Consider the following 17,447-nt stretch of genomic DNA (forward strand, 5'->3'; position numbering starts at 1 on the left):
ATACTGTCTGAATCCCGTGAGAACTCAAGGGGAACTCAGGCAGCAGGATACGCCCTATTCCCAGCAGGAATAATCTTAAACCTGGAACGCCCTAAACTGGAACGCCCTAAACCCAATTATCCTAAACCGGGAACACCCTAATCCGCCCTGGTCCTTGAGCAAGGTCACCTACATTCAATGTCACTGCAACATGGGGTACGCTGGCAAGGAAATTGTCATACCTACTTGGCTAATGGCTCCCAGCAGACATTTACTCTATAATGTAATCTATCAAGTATACAATAATACTGTTCCTACAGAAACAATGTATGTGACTTAGTTAAAATTACTTTATTAGTAAAAATACTAATTATAATCCAAGCCTTCATTGAATAGTAATCTCTGCTGGTTACCTCAATGCTAATGGTTGCTAACTTTTCAGGATGGTGGTTGCTGAAAGTTGGGATGGCGAAGGTAATTTCTTAAAATAAGACAGCAATGAAGTTTGCCAAACTGTTTGATTCTTATACTCATGAAACACTTCTGTGTAGTATGTGATGCTCTTTCATAGCATTTTGCCAACACTAGAACTTCTTTCAAAATTCTAGTCTATCCTTTCAACCCATGTTGCCATGTTGCTGCTTTATCAAAAAGTTTATGTAATATTCTAAATCTTTTCTTGCCATTTTAGTAAGGTTCAGGGTATCTTCACCAGGCATAAATTCTATCACAAGAAATTACTTTTTTTTGCTCATTCATAAAAAGCAATTCCTTATCTAGTTAATTTTTATCATGGGATTATAGCAATTTTAGCCATATCTTCAGGTTCCATTTCTAATTGTAATTATCTTGCTATTTAACTACATCTGCACTTACTTCGTTCATTGAAGCCTTGGACTCCTCAAAATCATCTATGAGGGTTGGTATTAATTTTTTCCAAACTCCTGTTAATGTTAATACTTTGCCCTCCTTCCATGAATCCTAAATGTTCTTAATGACATCTAGAATGGTGAATCTTTCCCAGCAGATTTTTAATTTACATAGCTAATATCTATCAGAGGAATTGCTATCAATGGCAGCTATGGCCTTTTGAAACGTATTTTTTAAATAACTTTATTTTTTTTTATGTAGTGCTTTGGATCGAACCCAGTGCCTCACACATGCTAGGCAAGTGCTCTGCCACCAAGCCACAGCCCTGGCCCTTGAAATGTATTTCTTATATAGTGAGACATAAATGTTGAAATTACTCCTTGATTTATAGAATGCACAATAGATGCTGCATTATCAGGCATGAAAACAACATTAATTTCCTTGTACATCTCTATCAGGCTCTTGGGTAAAAAGATGCCTTGTCAATAAGCAATAACATTTTGAAATATTTTTTCTGAACAATAGTTCTCAATAATAAGCTTACAATAGTAATATTGTTGTAAACAGACATACTGTAATCCAGTCTTTGCTATTCATTTATAGAGCACAGGAAGAAAAAAAAATGTAATATAATTCTTAAGAGACCTAGGATATGTGTAATATTAAACAAGTATTGATTTTCACTTAGAGTCACTAGCTGCATTAGTCCATAGCAAGAGTTAAACCGTTCTTTGAAATGGACATTGACTTCCCTCTAGCTATCAAGTTTTAAAAGGTGTTTTCTTTCAAGTAAAGTCTATTTCATTTACACGGAAATATGGCCCCTTTCATCAGTTTTCTTTAATCTCCTGAATTACTTGTGCAGCTTCTACATTGACACTTGATTATTTGTCTCACACTGTTGTTATGGAAATGACTTCTTTCTTTAAACCATGAACCCACTTCTGCTAGATTCATATTTTTCTTCTGCAACTTCTTACCTTTCTCAGACTTCAGAGAATGGAAAAGAGTTAGGAATTTGCTTTGAATTAGGCTTTGACTTAAGGAAATGTCGTGATTGGTTCAATTGTCTAACCCTACCACTAAAATTTTCTCCATATCATCAGGAAGGCAGTTTCACCATTTTTGTTTATCAGTTATGTGGTCCACTGGAGTAGCAGTTGAAATATCCTTCAAAAACTTCCTTTGTATTTTCAACTTGGCTAACCATTTGTCACAGAGGCCTAACATTGTCCTATCTTGGTTTAATCATTTCTAGCTTTGTATTTAAAAATTAGAGATATTTGACACTTCCTTTCACTTGATCACTTAGAAGGCCTTGTAGGATCATAGATATATTAATTGGCCAAATTTCAGTATTGCTATAGCTCAAGGAATAGGAAGAGAGAGATGGGAAAATAACTGGTTGGTGGAGCAATCAGAAATATTCAACATTTATTGATTAAGTTTGCCATCTTTTATTTCTGTAGTTTGTGGCACCCCAAAACAATTACAATGATTACTGGTCACAATTCACCATAAAACATATAATAATAATAAAAACCTTTGAAATGCTGCAAAAAATATGAAAATGTGACACAGAGACATTCAGAAGTGAGCATATGCTATTTTAAAAACTTATGCCAATAAGCTTGCTTGATGCAGGGTTCCCAAAAACCTTCAATTTGTTTTTAAAAATGTAATTTCTGTGAAGCACAATAAAATTAAATAATAATTTGAATAACCCTATGTAACTATTTAGGAAATTCAATATGTAATTTAACAACTCTCAAAAATGGAATCTCTGGGTCCAGATAGTTTCACTGGAGAATCCTTCCAAACATTTTAAAAAGAATTAACACCAATGTTTCACAGTCTCTTCCAGAAATTAGCAGTGTAAAGAAAACTTTCCATTTTATCTTCTAAAGTTCTTATTACCCTGATATCAACTCCAGGCAAAAACAGTCTAAGAAAAGAAAGTTACAGTTTCATATCCATAATGAATAAAGATGCAAATATATTTATCAAAATATTAGTAAATATAATTAACAATGTATAGAAAGAATTTTACATTGTTAAAAACTTGGGTTTATTCTAGAGATGCAAAACCAGTTATTTATTCAAAAATCAGTGTCACTTATGGTACCAGGGTTAAAGAAGGAAATTTGCATTATCATGTCAATTGATAAAATTAAAACACTCAAGACCAGCACAATTCACAATAGCTAAACTGTGACACCAACCTAGATGCCCTTCAATAGTTGCATGGATTTAAAAAAAAGTGGTATATATACACAATGGAATATTACTCAGCAATAAAAGAGAATAAAATCATGGCATTTGCATGTAAATGGATGGAGTTAGAGAAGATAATGCTAAGTGAAGTGAGCCAATCCCCAAAAACCGAATGCTGAATGTTTTCTTTGATGTAAGGAGTCTGATTCATAGTGGGGTAGGGAGAGGGAGTGTAGGAGGAATAGATGAACTCTAGATAGGGCAGAGGGGTTAGAGGGAAAGGAAGGGGGCAGGGGATTAGAAATGATGGTGGAACGTGATGATGATTATTATCCAAAGTACATGTATGAAGACAAGAATTGGTGTGAATATATTTTGTATACAACCAGAAAAAGTCATTTGATAGGACTTTCAACATTAAATCAAGGAAAATTTTAAAAAAACACAAGAGAATTCTGCACGTATTTATGATAAAATATTTTGGAGAACTAGGAATGGAGGGGAACTTCTTCAAATTAATGACTTTTACAATTTGACATTATTGACTTCAACAAACATCTACCCACATTTGTTGCCATCTTAATTGAATTAATTATAAATTAGGAAGGCTTGGCTTGGCTCCATAAAATATCTTTGTATTGACATTGTAAGGTTGCTTATGCTAATGATTGCTATTTTGATCTTAGTAATTAGTAATATAGCTAAATAATCATACTGGTACATGTACCTACATTCATGTGCATGTGTGTACACACACATACACACAAACACACTCTATGCGCTGTAAGGTCTTTATAACAAAGTCCAAATCACTGTGGTGAAGAAGATAACCATGGCAGAAAAGTTGGGCAGAATGGGGAGAGAAGAGTATTAGCATTTATTGCCTGCCTACTGTATGCTACATAATATATTTGGGAAATTTACATGTGTTAGCTCATGTAATCCTCTCCACATAATCTGTAATGTGGGTGTTATTAGTGAGGAAGTCAAGGCTGAGAGAAGTAAGGTATGATGATTAGATAATGTCACTTTGCTGCTGTTTAAAATTCTAAGATTCCTCTACCTGTGAGGAACAAAGGCCTAATTCATCACAGTTTCTAAGCTGTGTTTTGACTTGTGCCATTCTCCACAGTTTCATCTAGGTCCCTCTTCTTTTTGTAGTACATAATCGAGCCATACTGGTCTTTGTTTAGTTTTTTTTTTTTAATATGTCATATTTTTCTGCTCTAGGGCTACTACTGTTCATGCCATTCTCTCTGTCTGGATTACTCTCCACTGTGTCAGCCTGTACTCCATTCTTCAGGACTTAGTTTAGATATCACATCCTTGGGTTCTCAGGGAACCTTTTCCTGACTGCATCCTTGACTCTACAGTATCCCTCAGACTGCGTTAGTCCTCTTTGTTGTGTTCTTCTATTATATTGTTCATCTCTTCCCTGTTATTCTTCATATGGTTTTACATATAACCATATGTTCACGGTTGATTTTCCTCATTAGATGAAGCTCCTGGTTCATATATTGTTCTGTTCTGTGCTCAATTCCTAGCAACTAGTACAGTGCCTGTCATATGATAGGCGTTCAATAAATATTTGGTTAATGAATATACACATAAACTTTCTAGTGTTGGTACATAGTAAGTATGCTAGATAGTTAAGCTTTAATCATAGTTGTTGTTAATATCCAATAGCAAATAGCTTGTCAAAGGCAGAACAGGTATTTATACCCAGGTTTAAGTCTCCTTTCACAATATGACTCTGTCTGCAGAAATAGGTTATTGGCCCAACACTGTCTTTATTGGCTATATGAATTCGGGTAAGAAATGATACAAGTCTGAATATCAGTTTTCCATCTGTAAAGATGTGGTAGGAGTAAGCAAAATTAGATAGGAGAGGATCTAAATAAATAAATAATTAACCAATACAAATCAGTAACAATCTTCTACTAGACAGTTGAGCAGTTATACCAAAAACCCTTGGTATGTTTATGCACTTCAGCCTGGTACCCTCAGTCAAACTCAGTGTGTAGAAGTGAGTTGTATGTAGATTTTGATGTCAGAGAGCCCTACATTCAAATTCCAACACACAATTTAGTAACTGTGTGGTCCTAGACAAGTTACTATTCTGAACCTCAATTTTCTTCTCTACAAATGGGATAATATTCCTTTCTAAAGTAAAAACAAAATAATAACACAAAAAGAAAAAAATGGAGCATAGAAAGAAAAACTCCCATTATTCTATGTACCTAACACTGTTCTTTGTGTGGTTCTGTGTACTTGAGGGGCACTTGTTGAAGAAGACAAGAGACTCAGGCAGTGCTGAAAAAGGAGAAAGGGACAGCAGACAGAAGCTGGCTGACATCAGAGGCCTGAGGCCAGGGCATGGTGCTGGAGTATCCATGAGATACTCTGGAACAGAGGCGAAAGCCAGCTATTGAGGCAGAAGAGATGCCAAATATGTGTAAATGGCTAATGGCTAGGCAGGTCCTGAGAACCAGGGAATAGGAGGCCAGTGGGAGGATAACAACATGGCTTAGTTGGTCCTCCTTTCAAAATGTGTAGCCCTCTCATGTAAGCAGGCTTCAAATGATTTGAAAGGCCCTTGAAACTACATCCTTCCAGTTTCTTTTCTTGTTTAATCACATGAAAATTTATTTTGAAATTGTAACCTTAGGGTAGTGTAATGACTACCATATTCCAATTTTGCTGATAGGCCAGAAAACACATCTCAATGTATTAACTTTTTGCTTGTTTGAATTACTTCCTTAGGATAAATTTCCAGGTATGGGATTGAGCCAGAGGGTATACAATTGAGATTTAGCAACCATAACCAGATTTTGGGTTTTTCTTTCCTTTTCTTTTCTTTCATGTTTGAAACCCACTGAGCTTTTATTTTGAAAGAAAGCATATCCTGCATTGGGGGTAGGGGTAGGGTGGCTTGCAGTTGGTTCCTCATGGAAAGAGGGACATTTGGAAAGATGACTTACAGAAAGCCCTGCCTCAGGACCTAACTCTGTCCTCCATCTCCATTTTCCTTCCTTCTTTTGATGGCCTATTTAATGCTTTGGGGGGATTTCAGAAACAAGACCCTGCAGATGGAAAAGATCAAGGCCCGTTTGAAGGCTGAGTTTGAGGCACTTGAATCAGAGGAGAGGCACCTGAAAGAATACAAGCAGGAGATGGACCTCCTGTTACAGGAGAAGATGGCTCATGTGGAGGAACTCAGACTGATCCATGCTGACATCAATGTGGTATGTGGTTGGCTGCCTGGAGCCTACCTCTGGGCCCATTAAGGAAGAGGCATTAGTGATTATTGTGGCCTCTTTTTAGATATGGCTGTGGCCACTCTGGGGGAACAATCATCAGGCTATGATGAGGTGGAAGAATCCATGATTTTTGAGATGAGTACAGGGTTTGTTATTGACTGACTCTGTTACTGGACAAGTCTCATCTCTCTGTCTCAATTTTTCTCTGCACTATGGGAAGAACTCCATAATCTCCAAAGGCTCTTTCAGCTCTGATGTGCTCTTGTTTTGGGAGTCTTAAGAGTTAATACCTATCCTTTTTAAAAAGTACAGTAGTCACCTGCCTCTGGAGTACAGCTCAAGGTGCTCCAAAGCTTCCAACCAGACCAAATAAATAAAGTTTGCCTGCCTACTAAGGTGGGGCTCCCTCATTAGAGTGTCTTCCCTGGAGACTCTTTGGAAATTGGAAAGTTAACTACTAAAGTGATAAGCTTCTCTCTCTTTTGAAATTATTCATGCAGAATTAGGGATGGTGTACTGCTGATTCCTTCACTAGGAAGAAAGTTGGAGGTACTGATCTATAAGGTCCTTTGCAATTCTTAGAGCCTATGACAATAATTACTTTTTAAAAATTGACATTTGAAGGAGCTAAATTTCTGCTTTTGGGAAACACATTTATGTAGCAATACTTATTTCCTCCTGCTGTCAGGCCTTGGATCTTAAAAGAAATATAAATGAGGTAGGCACTTGGAATTTTCTGTGTCAAAGATCACAGGATTCTGGATCTCATGAGGAATTGACAGTTTTCTGCCAGCTAATCAAGGATACAGAGCCAGTGAAATGAATAAGATATTTTCCTGAGAGGGTCTGCAAATCTAGAACAGTGGATCTCAGTCTTGAGCATCAGAGTCACCTGGAGGGCCTGTTAAAACACATATTGTTGAACTCCACCCCGTAGTTTCTAGTTCCATATATTTATGTTGCAGCCTGAGAATTTGCATTCATGAGTTTCTGAATTATACTAATGCTAACCATTAGTATAATTGATCTAGAGAGATCAATAAATGAGAACCATTGATCTTGAGACTTTTCTAGAAAAAGATCATTGGTCTTAGAGACAGAAGCCCCGAAATTTTATGTAGACTTTGTCTTAAGAAGTATTTCCCTAAGAGAAGTCCATTCTTCTCTCTAAGGCTCAGTTCTCTGACCTGCAAAATGGTGGTAGGGTGAACTAAAATAGACTCTAAAGCCATCTAGCTCTGAAATGATATGTTTGAGCAATAACTATCATTTATTGAGCCTTTGTTCTTCTAGCCCCTGTGTTGAGTGCTTTGTATGAATTTGATCATTGAATCTTCACCAAGATTACATGACATGTTCACTATTAAACTATCACCATCATAGAGATGAAGAAACTGAGGCTTGACCATTCATTGTAGAAAGTATGTGACTGGCTCTAGAGTCTGTGCTACTATCCACTCAGTTTTAAAGTGTCTGTGAGAATTTGGTATTTTTTTTTCTCTGTGCCTATCCTGTTCTGCTTTGCAGATGGAAAACACTATCAAACAATCTGAGAATGACCTAAACAAGCTGCTAGAGTCTACCCGGCGCCTGCATGATGAATATAAGCCACTGAAGGAGCATGTGGATGCCCTACGCATGACTCTGGGCCTGCAGAGGCTCCCTGACTTGTGTGAAGAGGAGGAGAAGCTCTCCTTGGAGTAAGCTGCCTGCCCTTGTCCCTACAACATAGCACATAAGAACACACACACTCACATAGGCACAAAAATCTGGCCTGAAAGTCAGGATACCGAGCCTGGGTTTGTCAGTGGCCGATTCATTTTATGATTTTGAACAAGTCTCTGTGGTGGGCTCTTATACCTGAAGAAGGATGATTAGACTAGAATTACTAGATGACTTTTAAAATTGTTTGTGTGATTTTGACAATACAGGACTTTTCTTTTTTTAATATTTTATTTTTTTAGTTGTAGGTGTACACAAATACCTTTATTTTATTTATTTATTTTTATGTGGTGCTGAGGATCGAACCTAGGGACTCACACGTGCTAGGCAAGCAGCTCTACCACTGAGCCACAACCCCAGCCCGACAATACAGGACTTTTCTGTGACTCTTAAGGGGTTACTTTCTAAGTCAGGGTCTAGAAGGGGTGTTCATAAATCTTTGAAAACACAAAAGGCTTAATTTTCCTGGTCCAGGGACTAGCTTAGGGACTTCATCTCAAAATCTAAGAGTTGGAGAAATAGGCTTGCCTTAAAGGGAGACAGAGTTCAGCCCAGTCAAAGGAAGCATAAACGTAGAGCAGATTGTCTGTGGAAGTTGTGAGCTTCCTATTCTTACAAGTCCATAAACATAGACCTGGGGACACTTAATAAGAATTCTGAAAATGATCATGGGATGGAGAATAGAAGTAAATATTCTTTAATAACCTTGCTATCCCTGAGATTTCTTGATCATCTGAGTCTGTCAGAGCCAAGCAGCAGAAGGGTTACCATTCCTAACAGACAATAAGCCTGGTACCCAGGGAAAATACCTTTGTGCAAAGGAAGGTACAGGAACTTTCTAGAGTAAGCCACACTCCAACTCTTGGTTCTGTGCCATGGAGTATTTAGGAGGGGCAAGGTTCTCCTTTGCGTTCAGAATAATCCAGCCAATGTTTCTCATCTCCAAAGTTACTTTGAGAAGCAGAAAGCAGAATGGCAGACAGAGCCTCAGGAGCCCCCCATCCCTGAGTCCCTAGCTGCTGCAGCTGCTGCTGCCCAACAACTTCAAGTGGCTAGGAAGCAGGACACTCGGCAGACGGCTACCTTCAGGCAACAGCCTCCACCTATGAAGGTGAGTGAGCTAGAGAGGGGCTTTGGAGGATGCAAAATATCTTCCTATGGAAGGATGTGGAATGCTGAGTCTGGAACTTTGGTCTAATTTATTTTGGGTCTTTCTTAAGCAGCCTTTGCTTGGCACACACACAAAGAGTTGTTCTGTTGGCCCCACTGGTTTGTTGTTCCTCATCTCAGAGGGAACAGAATGCAGGGAGGTTTTCAGGCTTTTGCTGAAGTACAACTTTCTAAATTTAGAAGTATAACTTTTACACAAATATATAGTGAGCATGTGTCATTAAATGTGGGAGCCAACAGAATTACAAAACAGCTTCCAAGAGCATTTGAGAAACATATATTTATATAATCAACAAAATAAAGGGATGCTGACATAAATTTGCCAAGTTAGATACAGAACTGGTTCATATTCTACAGGGAAATAAATCTATGATCTTTATGGTTACCTTTTCTTTTGAAAAGACTAATTTGCATCTCTATTGGGAAAATCCATTTGCAGTTTATCAGGGTAACATCTCAGAATCTTATCAACAGTAAACAGTCAACCAAAGAAACATTTTCCTAGAGTAGAGGCCAGGGAACTATAGCCTATGGTCCAAATCTGAACTGCTACCTGCTTTTTAAAATGAATTATGGGCACACATTTTTTATGTATTGTCTATAGTTTCTTTAATGTAAAACAGTTGAGTTTTTGTTTTAACTGAGACCATATAATGAAAAAGTCTAAAATATTTAATGATCTGGCCTTTACCGAAAATTTTTGCTAAATCCTAATCTAGGAAATTAAATAATCCTTGAACGGACCTGTTAACAGTGTTCTAGTATAATGCTGAATGAACATGTAGTCCTCATTTTGCCTCATTTCCACATTTTGCAGACATTTTTTCAGCATCCCTTTTAATCTGATCACTCTAATCCTTCACTCTCATCTTCTATTGTCTCTAAGAACACTGATCTCTACTTGGATCTTAATGATTACTATTATCTTCTGATGGGAAATCATGATTGCTTTCTGGGCCTCTGGGTATTAGAAGTCTGAGCCATAGCCTAGAAAAATCTGACCACTAATTTTTCTTTGTCCTGTGCTCCCTCACCAGGCCTGCTTGTCATGTCATCAGCAAATTCACCGGAATGCACCTATATGCCCTCTGTGCAAAGCCAAGAGTCGGTCCCGAAACCCCAAAAAGCCTAAGCGAAAACAGGATGAATGAAGAGAGGGAAAACATGTGAAGCTGTGCTGATCATAACCCCTCCCTTTGGCCACAGTGATAGATGTCCTGATGTGAAAACACCTTTCCCCACCCCGACTGTCTCCTATTTAATGTGACAGAAGCACAACCCCTCTCTCACTTTACTTATTTCTTTTTGCTCTTGGCATTTCTGGTTTAGGAAGAGATGTGGTTCAGGTGCTAATGACTGTGTCTCATGATCCCTTCTCTCCCACCCACATTTACACTGCTGCCCTTATTTGGAGCTAAGGGGAGGGCAAGGAGCCCAGATGTAATTCTCTGTCTCATGTGCCAGAGGCCTGGAATCTGAGGAGATGTAGGTTCTGCGGGCTGGGGTAGGCCTGTATTTTGTTTCAGGAAAATGCTCCAGTCTTTCTCTTCCCTGTACTTTTTTGCCTTAGGTTTTGAAGGGACAACAGTCTTCTTGCTGGGCTTCCTAACAGGCTATATGCATATATCCTACCCTCATCCTTAAGGCCTAGAGGTAGATTGGACAAGCCTTCCTTTATATATTCATTTGTGAGGCCTAGCTGTTATTCTATAGCTCGTCCCACTCACTTATATATACTAAATATCTCAGGTGCCAGGCCATGTCTGGGTATCCTGAGATCTATGGGTCTTTCCTCCATACCTCCAGTCTTTGAAAATCAGTAGACATTTGCCACAGTGAATTTAGGGAGCCATACCTACTCTATAAGTCTTACTTAACTCACTGCTTAAAACACTGGGGCCGAGGCCTCTGCTATAGAGGCTGCCTTAGGCTGAGGAACCCCAGGTTGACATTTAGATTGGCTTCTGTTCAAAACTATTACTCTGGCACCAGTTTGATGGTGTTTCATTGAGAGGAGAGGAGTGGATTTAGATTCAATTGAGTGTCAATCACTTTACACATGCACATTGGTAGGGCTTCCCTTCCATTCATCTCTTCCTCTCCTGGATCTGTCTACTTCCATAAAGCAGCCTCAGCTTAGGACAGCTTCTAGCCACCCTTTTCCTGTGGACTGTATGGGTGGCCTTTCTTCCTAAAAGAAATGGCATTGAGCTCCCAAGCCCCACCTCTCTTCTCTCCACCAAAGCTATGTCTCCTTGTTAAGTCACTCTTGGATTTAATGAAGGCAGCTGGGGGCTGGCTAACTGAAAAAAGTTTTAGCCTCAGGTCTCAGTCCCTGTCTATGGAGGGGGAATATTTTTCCTTCTTTCCTTAACTGTAGTTTTCTTGCCACAGTGTATGTGTTAATAATATAAAACTTTCCTCTACTCTTTGAAAGTAAGAGTGTTGTCGTACAAATTCTTTTAAATAAACATTTGTTCATTGGAGTAAAGGTTGACTGAGTGCCTATTGTGTGCTGGATAATACAGAAGATGTAATACCATTTATACTTCTAGGTAGCTCTATGCTTTTATTCACTCCAGCTTACAAATGAGAAAACCAGACATCACGGCACAATAATTTATCCAATTATTATAACAACTTCCATGTATTTAGCACCTATTCTATGCCAAGTATTTTATACAAACTGTTGTATTTAATTTTCAAAACAACTTTATAAGCTAAGTATTCTTTAGGTGTATGTGTATACACACACACACACACACACATATATATGTATATATACATATATATGTATATACATATATATATATATATTAGTTATAGATGGACATATACATTTTTATTTTATTTTTCTGTGGTGCTGAGGATTGAACCCAAAGCCTCACATGTGCCAGGTGAAAGCTCTACCACTGAGCCCCAGCCCCACCCCTAAGCTAAGTATTCTTATTGTAATTTTCCAAAAAAGTAAACTGAACCCCAGAAATGTTAAATAACTTTAGCTATTAAGAGGACATTTCAAGATTTGAAACCAGATTTGTCTGATTCCAGTGCTTATTTTTTCTACTTCTCCATGATCATTTTTTTTTCTCTTTAAACATTTCTCCTTTTGGGAATGGCTTGATGATGAAAATGATTGGAACAACTCTCAACCTGAAATCAGGGATTAACTATCTAGTGTCTGATGCAGGGTGTAAAGTCCGGATCCCCTATAGGGACACAATAAAGAATTAAGGGGCATCCAAGCTTTAGAGATCCTCAAAGGGGTTGCTGAGGGGTCCATTATGACTGCATCACAGTTTAGCATCTCCAATTTCATCCCCATGTCTTTTCTCTTATGTGAATATTGCTCCCAAGGGTTTCCTTTACTACCCTATTATTACACTGTCTCAGTGCTTCCCAGACAGCCTAAATACTGACAAAAACCACTCTGTACCTCATTGCCCTCATTTGGAAATAGGGAAAATGATAGCACCTACTTTAGAGGGCTGTTATGAGCTATGTCAGGTATATAATAAGTACTCAATAAATGTTAATTTCCTTTTATTCCCTGTGCTTCTGAGATCAAGTAGATCAGATGAGCAGTCAAAATAAATATTATTCATCTTTCTTGACATTACTCCATCATCTCAGGGTTTGTTCAGCCATATCCCTGTTTTCTAGACAGCCCAGGCTCACTGGGCAAAGGGAGGGTACTCATCTGTGTAAATGAGGATACATCTTACCCAGTATAGGCCTTGGTGAGCACCACTTGGACGGGCACATTTTGTGAAACAAAGTACCCCAAAATGTACTGGCTTAAAACAACCAACATTTATTTGCTTATGGCTCTATGTTTTGAGCAGGATTGGCTGAGAGTGATGAACTTCTATTCCATGCACTCTTCAGACAGCTTGGCTGGGGCCAGAGGATCCTAGATGACTATACTGTCATCTGGCCCCTCAGCTGGAATAGCTGTAGGCTGGAAGCCTATCCTCTTTTTCTTGTTTTTTATCCTTCAGGGTCTTTCTTTCTCCATATGGCTTCTCTATCCAGTAGAGTAATGACACATTTCACCAGGCAGCTGGCTTCTAAGAAGGTGAAACCCAAAGCTGCAAGGCAATTCTTTTGGCATAAAACCAGAAGTCATATAGCAACAGTACTGCAATAGTACCATATTGAACAAACTGTCACAGGGCCAGCTCAGATTTAAGAGGTGGGAAAAGTGGGGGGAAAAAAAAGACTTCTCCTTTTAATGGAAGGAGCTGCATGCATGTTAAAGATGGGAAGAATTAGTTTTACATTTGAAGGCAATCTACCACATTTTCTGCCTACAACTTTGCAAGGATGGTAATGCAGTGTCCATATTATTCAGGGTTCTCTAGAGGAAAAGAACCAAAAGGTTCTGTTTATATATGATTATAAAAGGTGATTTACTAGATTGACTTAAAGTATCAGCAGCTGGATTGTCCCACAATGGCCTTCTGCAGACTGGAGAGCTGGAGGAAAAAGTAGCTGTTCAGTTCAAAAAGCTGGAGCCTCAGAAGAAAAGGGATCAATGATGCAGCCCAATTCTAGGACTGGAGGATGCCTGGGAAACTCCCTGGAGAGTCTTTCAGTGAGAGTCCATTTTGGAAGAATGAAGGAGCTGGTGTGTGATGTCCTCAGGTGTTTGAAGCAGCAAGCCAAGCACCCATCTGAGAGCAAAAACAGCATTTGCATGTGCTCTTGCTTCTCCTTCCTCTGCCCTCCTTATTACCATGCTCCCAGTTCATTGAGCTGCACTGCCCCACACTTAGGGTGGGGCTACCCCTCTCAGTTTACTGTTCCACATGTCAATAATATCTGAAAACATCCTATCAGCTCACCCCAAAGTCTCCTTAATCCAATCAATAAACAATCTATATTAATCATCACAATCTTCATTTTTTTACAGATGATAAAACAGATTCAAAAAGGGTCAAATAATTGCCCAGCAAAATACTTGGAAGGGGAAAGCCAGTTCAGACTCAAGTCTCTTTGCCCCTAAACTGGGTACCTTTTTGCCTACCTAGGTGCAATACTGCAGGTAAGCCCAAAACCTGATTATAGGAAAGTAAAGAAGAGAGTTAAAGGAACAAAATAGAGTGAAATGAGATAAAGGGGATGGGGGCAAATAAAAGGAATAGGAGGGGAGCAGGACTAAGAAAAGTCATCATTTATATTGGTAATATATTTGACACTTAAAACACCTTCTTCAACATTCCCATTTACTCACATCGACAACACTGTACTGTTAGTAGAATATTTATTATTATCTACCTTTTAAAGATGAGGCCCAGAGAAGGGAAATTACTTGCATAAGGTCATATAGTAAGTTCAGAGTAAATCCACAACTACCATTTTTGCCTTCCAATCTGGGAATCATAATCTAGTCTGGAAACTTCTTTTCAGAAGCTTGACCCAGGAGCAATGAATTGTAAGAATGCTTTGTGGTGCCAGAGAGTTCTTACTATTATGTTGAATGTAAGAGCTCACTCCACAGGGAAAGTTATGTAATTTTAGCAGTTTGGCTCTTAAAGTCCAGTTTCCTGTTCTGTTGTGCCTTTAGCTTTCCCATAATAATTAATAATATTTTATAATGATCAGCATATCCCAGGGTGAACTCCAGTAAGGCTATTAGTTCAGGGCCACATGCCTTTGGTTACTTATCCTTGTGGGCCTCCATTTCTTAACACATGAAGCAGGAATAGTAAGTCCTTTCTTGATAACATTGTTTTGAGGATGAAATGAGCTAATACATGGGAAGTTCCTAGAACAGCACCTGAAAAGAATTGAATAAATGGTAGCTATGAAGAAGATGATTGGCTTTCTGAGAATCGAAAGATGATGATAATGATGATGGAGGTGGTGGTAAAGGTTTATTTAGAACTCCAAATGTTCAAAAAAGTTAGAAGGTACAATAGGTACTAGGCTGTTCCTGTGTAGGGCCTCCCATAGAGGGAAAGTTGATAGCTGGGATTCCTGAAGATTGTGGAAATTTTGAGACTGCTTCTTCTAGCCACCAAATCTGTTAAAAGGTTCACTGCCTTCTTGGTAACTAAGTGGAAGCCCCTCTGTCCCTTAAGCGGCTGGGAAGGGAAATCATTCTTTTTTAACAATTTTTTTATTTGTTCTTTTTAGTTACACATGAGGGAAGATCATTCTTAATCAAGTTTCTCCTATCAGTGGTTTACACCCATGTGCACTTCAGTGGTCCCTATACTGCCTAGTGGAGGGAAATGATACACACAGAAGCCAATTATTCCTCGGTTCAAATTGTAGATCCCTTATTTACTAACAATGCATTCTTGAGCAGGTTATTAAACTTCTTTGAGCTCCAGTTTTCTTAATTATAAAAATGGAGACTGCAGTAGGAATTTCAGTGAAATTTTAAAAAATGAAGGAGAGTCACCATTCATTAGGTGCTCATAGTGTAGCAATACTGCACTAGGTGTTTAATTATACTTCACAGCTTAGTTGCTAAGAACATGGATACTAAAGCAAGGTGGTCTGAATTCAAATCTTAGCAATGTGATTTGCTAACATAACCTTTAGTGAACTCACTTGACTTCCTGAAACCTCAGTGTTACTATCTATAAAATGGAGATAACAGAATTTATTTGGCTGGATTGTTATGGGGATTAAATGAATTGCCACTTGTAAAGTGAACATAGAAAGCATTATTGAGTGTTTGATTAAAAAACTAAATGAGTAAAATCTTCTGAGCAAAATTATGTGTTATCAACTTAGAGACAAGAAAATTGAGGTTGGGAGAAGTCAAATGTCTTGGTTCTGTGTGATTAATATGCTCCAAAAGTACCTAAAACAGAACCTGGTAACAAGTAGATCCTTGGTAACATCCCATTCCTTTCTTGTGAAGGCATGAGTGTGAATTTTGTTTTTCTCTGAGTCAATGAAGAGAGGAGGAAAATTGAGACAAAAGCAAAGTTACATTTCAATAAAAAGCCTCTGGAAGCGATTCCTTTCTACATAAAGTTCAGGCTAGCCTTTGCCGTCTTGGCAGGCACAATTTTGGCAATTTCTCTGCTTGTCTGCCTTTATTCTGTACTAAGAGCTGAGTTCCCTGAGAACCCAGCTTATATCTCCAATTGCTTAGGCAGTCTCCATTGGGAGTTACTGAGTTGTTGAAACTGAAAACACAGCTTTCCAGAACACCCCAGACAGGCTCCCTCCCTCCTAATAAATAGTTTTTCATCTGGCTTGCAGCTGGGGTCTCTAATTGAAGCTGGAGATAGGAATGTGAGAACTGGCAAAGATCATTTACTAGGGAGATTTCACCTAAATTAGGCTGAAAGTGGGGAGGAGGATAGACAGGAGGAGGTAGGAGGGGGCACCATCAATCATTCAATCTCAGGCTTGCTTCTTTCCAGCTGTCCTGGTACTAACCAATTAAAAGGAAGCTACAACATTTCAGAAAGGGAACAACTAGAACTAATTCAACTTAATTAACGGTTGCCAGTTTGTAGTGCATGCCTTACCAATCCAGCCATATGTGCACACTTGTGCACATGCTCATGCACAGACACACAGGCGTGTGCGTGCGCACGCGCGCACACACACACACCAACACACACATCTGTCTTCACACAGAATTGGCTTTTTATATCCTCACATCCCTCATTCCCCAGTTCCAATATCACGCTTTATCTTTTTTTTTTATTTGAGAGAGAGAGAGAGAGAGAGAGAGAGAGAGAGAGAGAGAGAGAGATTGAGATTTTTTTAATATTTATTTTTTAGTTTTCGGTGGACACAACATCTTTATTTTATTTTTATGTGGTGCTGAGGATCGAACCCAGTGCCCCGCGCATGCCAGACGAGCACGTTACCACGTGAGCCACATCCCCAGCCCAGGCTTTATCATTTTTACATCGAGAAATTCATATGACCCCCCACCCCCCGCGCCTGCCAGGTAGGCGGAACTGTGACCACTGACAGAAAAGGCCCAGTGGCCCGCGGAGGGGCAGAGCTTCCAATCACTCCTGCAAGGTAGGTGGGCCTACGACCCACCGGCAGAAGAGGAGCAGCGGCCTGCTGAGAGGCAGAGCCGCCCCCTCCCCCTGCGCCGGCAAGGTAGACGGAACTGTGACCACCCACAGAACAGGCCAGACCTGCAACCGACAGACAGAACAGGCCCAGTGGCCTGAGGAAGGGTAGAGCCGCCCCCAGCCCCCGCGCCTGCAAGGTAGGCGGACCTGCGACCCACCGGCAGAA

General features: G+C 39.2%; 1 protein-coding gene and 1 long non-coding RNA gene across 5 annotated transcripts in view; one reads left to right on the plus strand and one right to left on the minus strand.

The window, feature by feature from the left end:
• Positions 1–11,706, plus strand: part of Zc4h2 (zinc finger C4H2-type containing) — a 32,954-nt gene extending 21,248 nt beyond the window's left edge. For 3 of the 4 annotated variants that reach the window (XM_015501667.2, XM_048797154.1, XM_048797155.1), the window contains exons 2-5: positions 6,137–6,308; positions 7,851–8,023; positions 8,994–9,156; positions 10,253–11,706. In XM_015501667.2, the coding sequence (XP_015357153.1) occupies positions 6,137–6,308; positions 7,851–8,023; positions 8,994–9,156; positions 10,253–10,366 (622 nt within the window). In that variant the 3' untranslated portion in view covers positions 10,367–11,706. The remainder of the gene's footprint in view (positions 1–6,136; positions 6,309–7,850; positions 8,024–8,993; positions 9,157–10,252) is intronic. The other variant, XM_015501668.2, reaches the window with a different exon arrangement.
• The window catches only part of LOC125614423, a 101,117-nt gene that overhangs the window by 12,192 nt on the left and 71,478 nt on the right, over positions 1–17,447 (minus strand). The window lies entirely within an intron of this gene.

The sequence above is a fragment of the Marmota marmota genome, unplaced genomic scaffold (assembly GCF_001458135.2).
Source record: "Marmota marmota marmota unplaced genomic scaffold, marMar, whole genome shotgun sequence".
Lineage (NCBI taxonomy): Eukaryota > Metazoa > Chordata > Mammalia > Rodentia > Sciuridae > Marmota > Marmota marmota.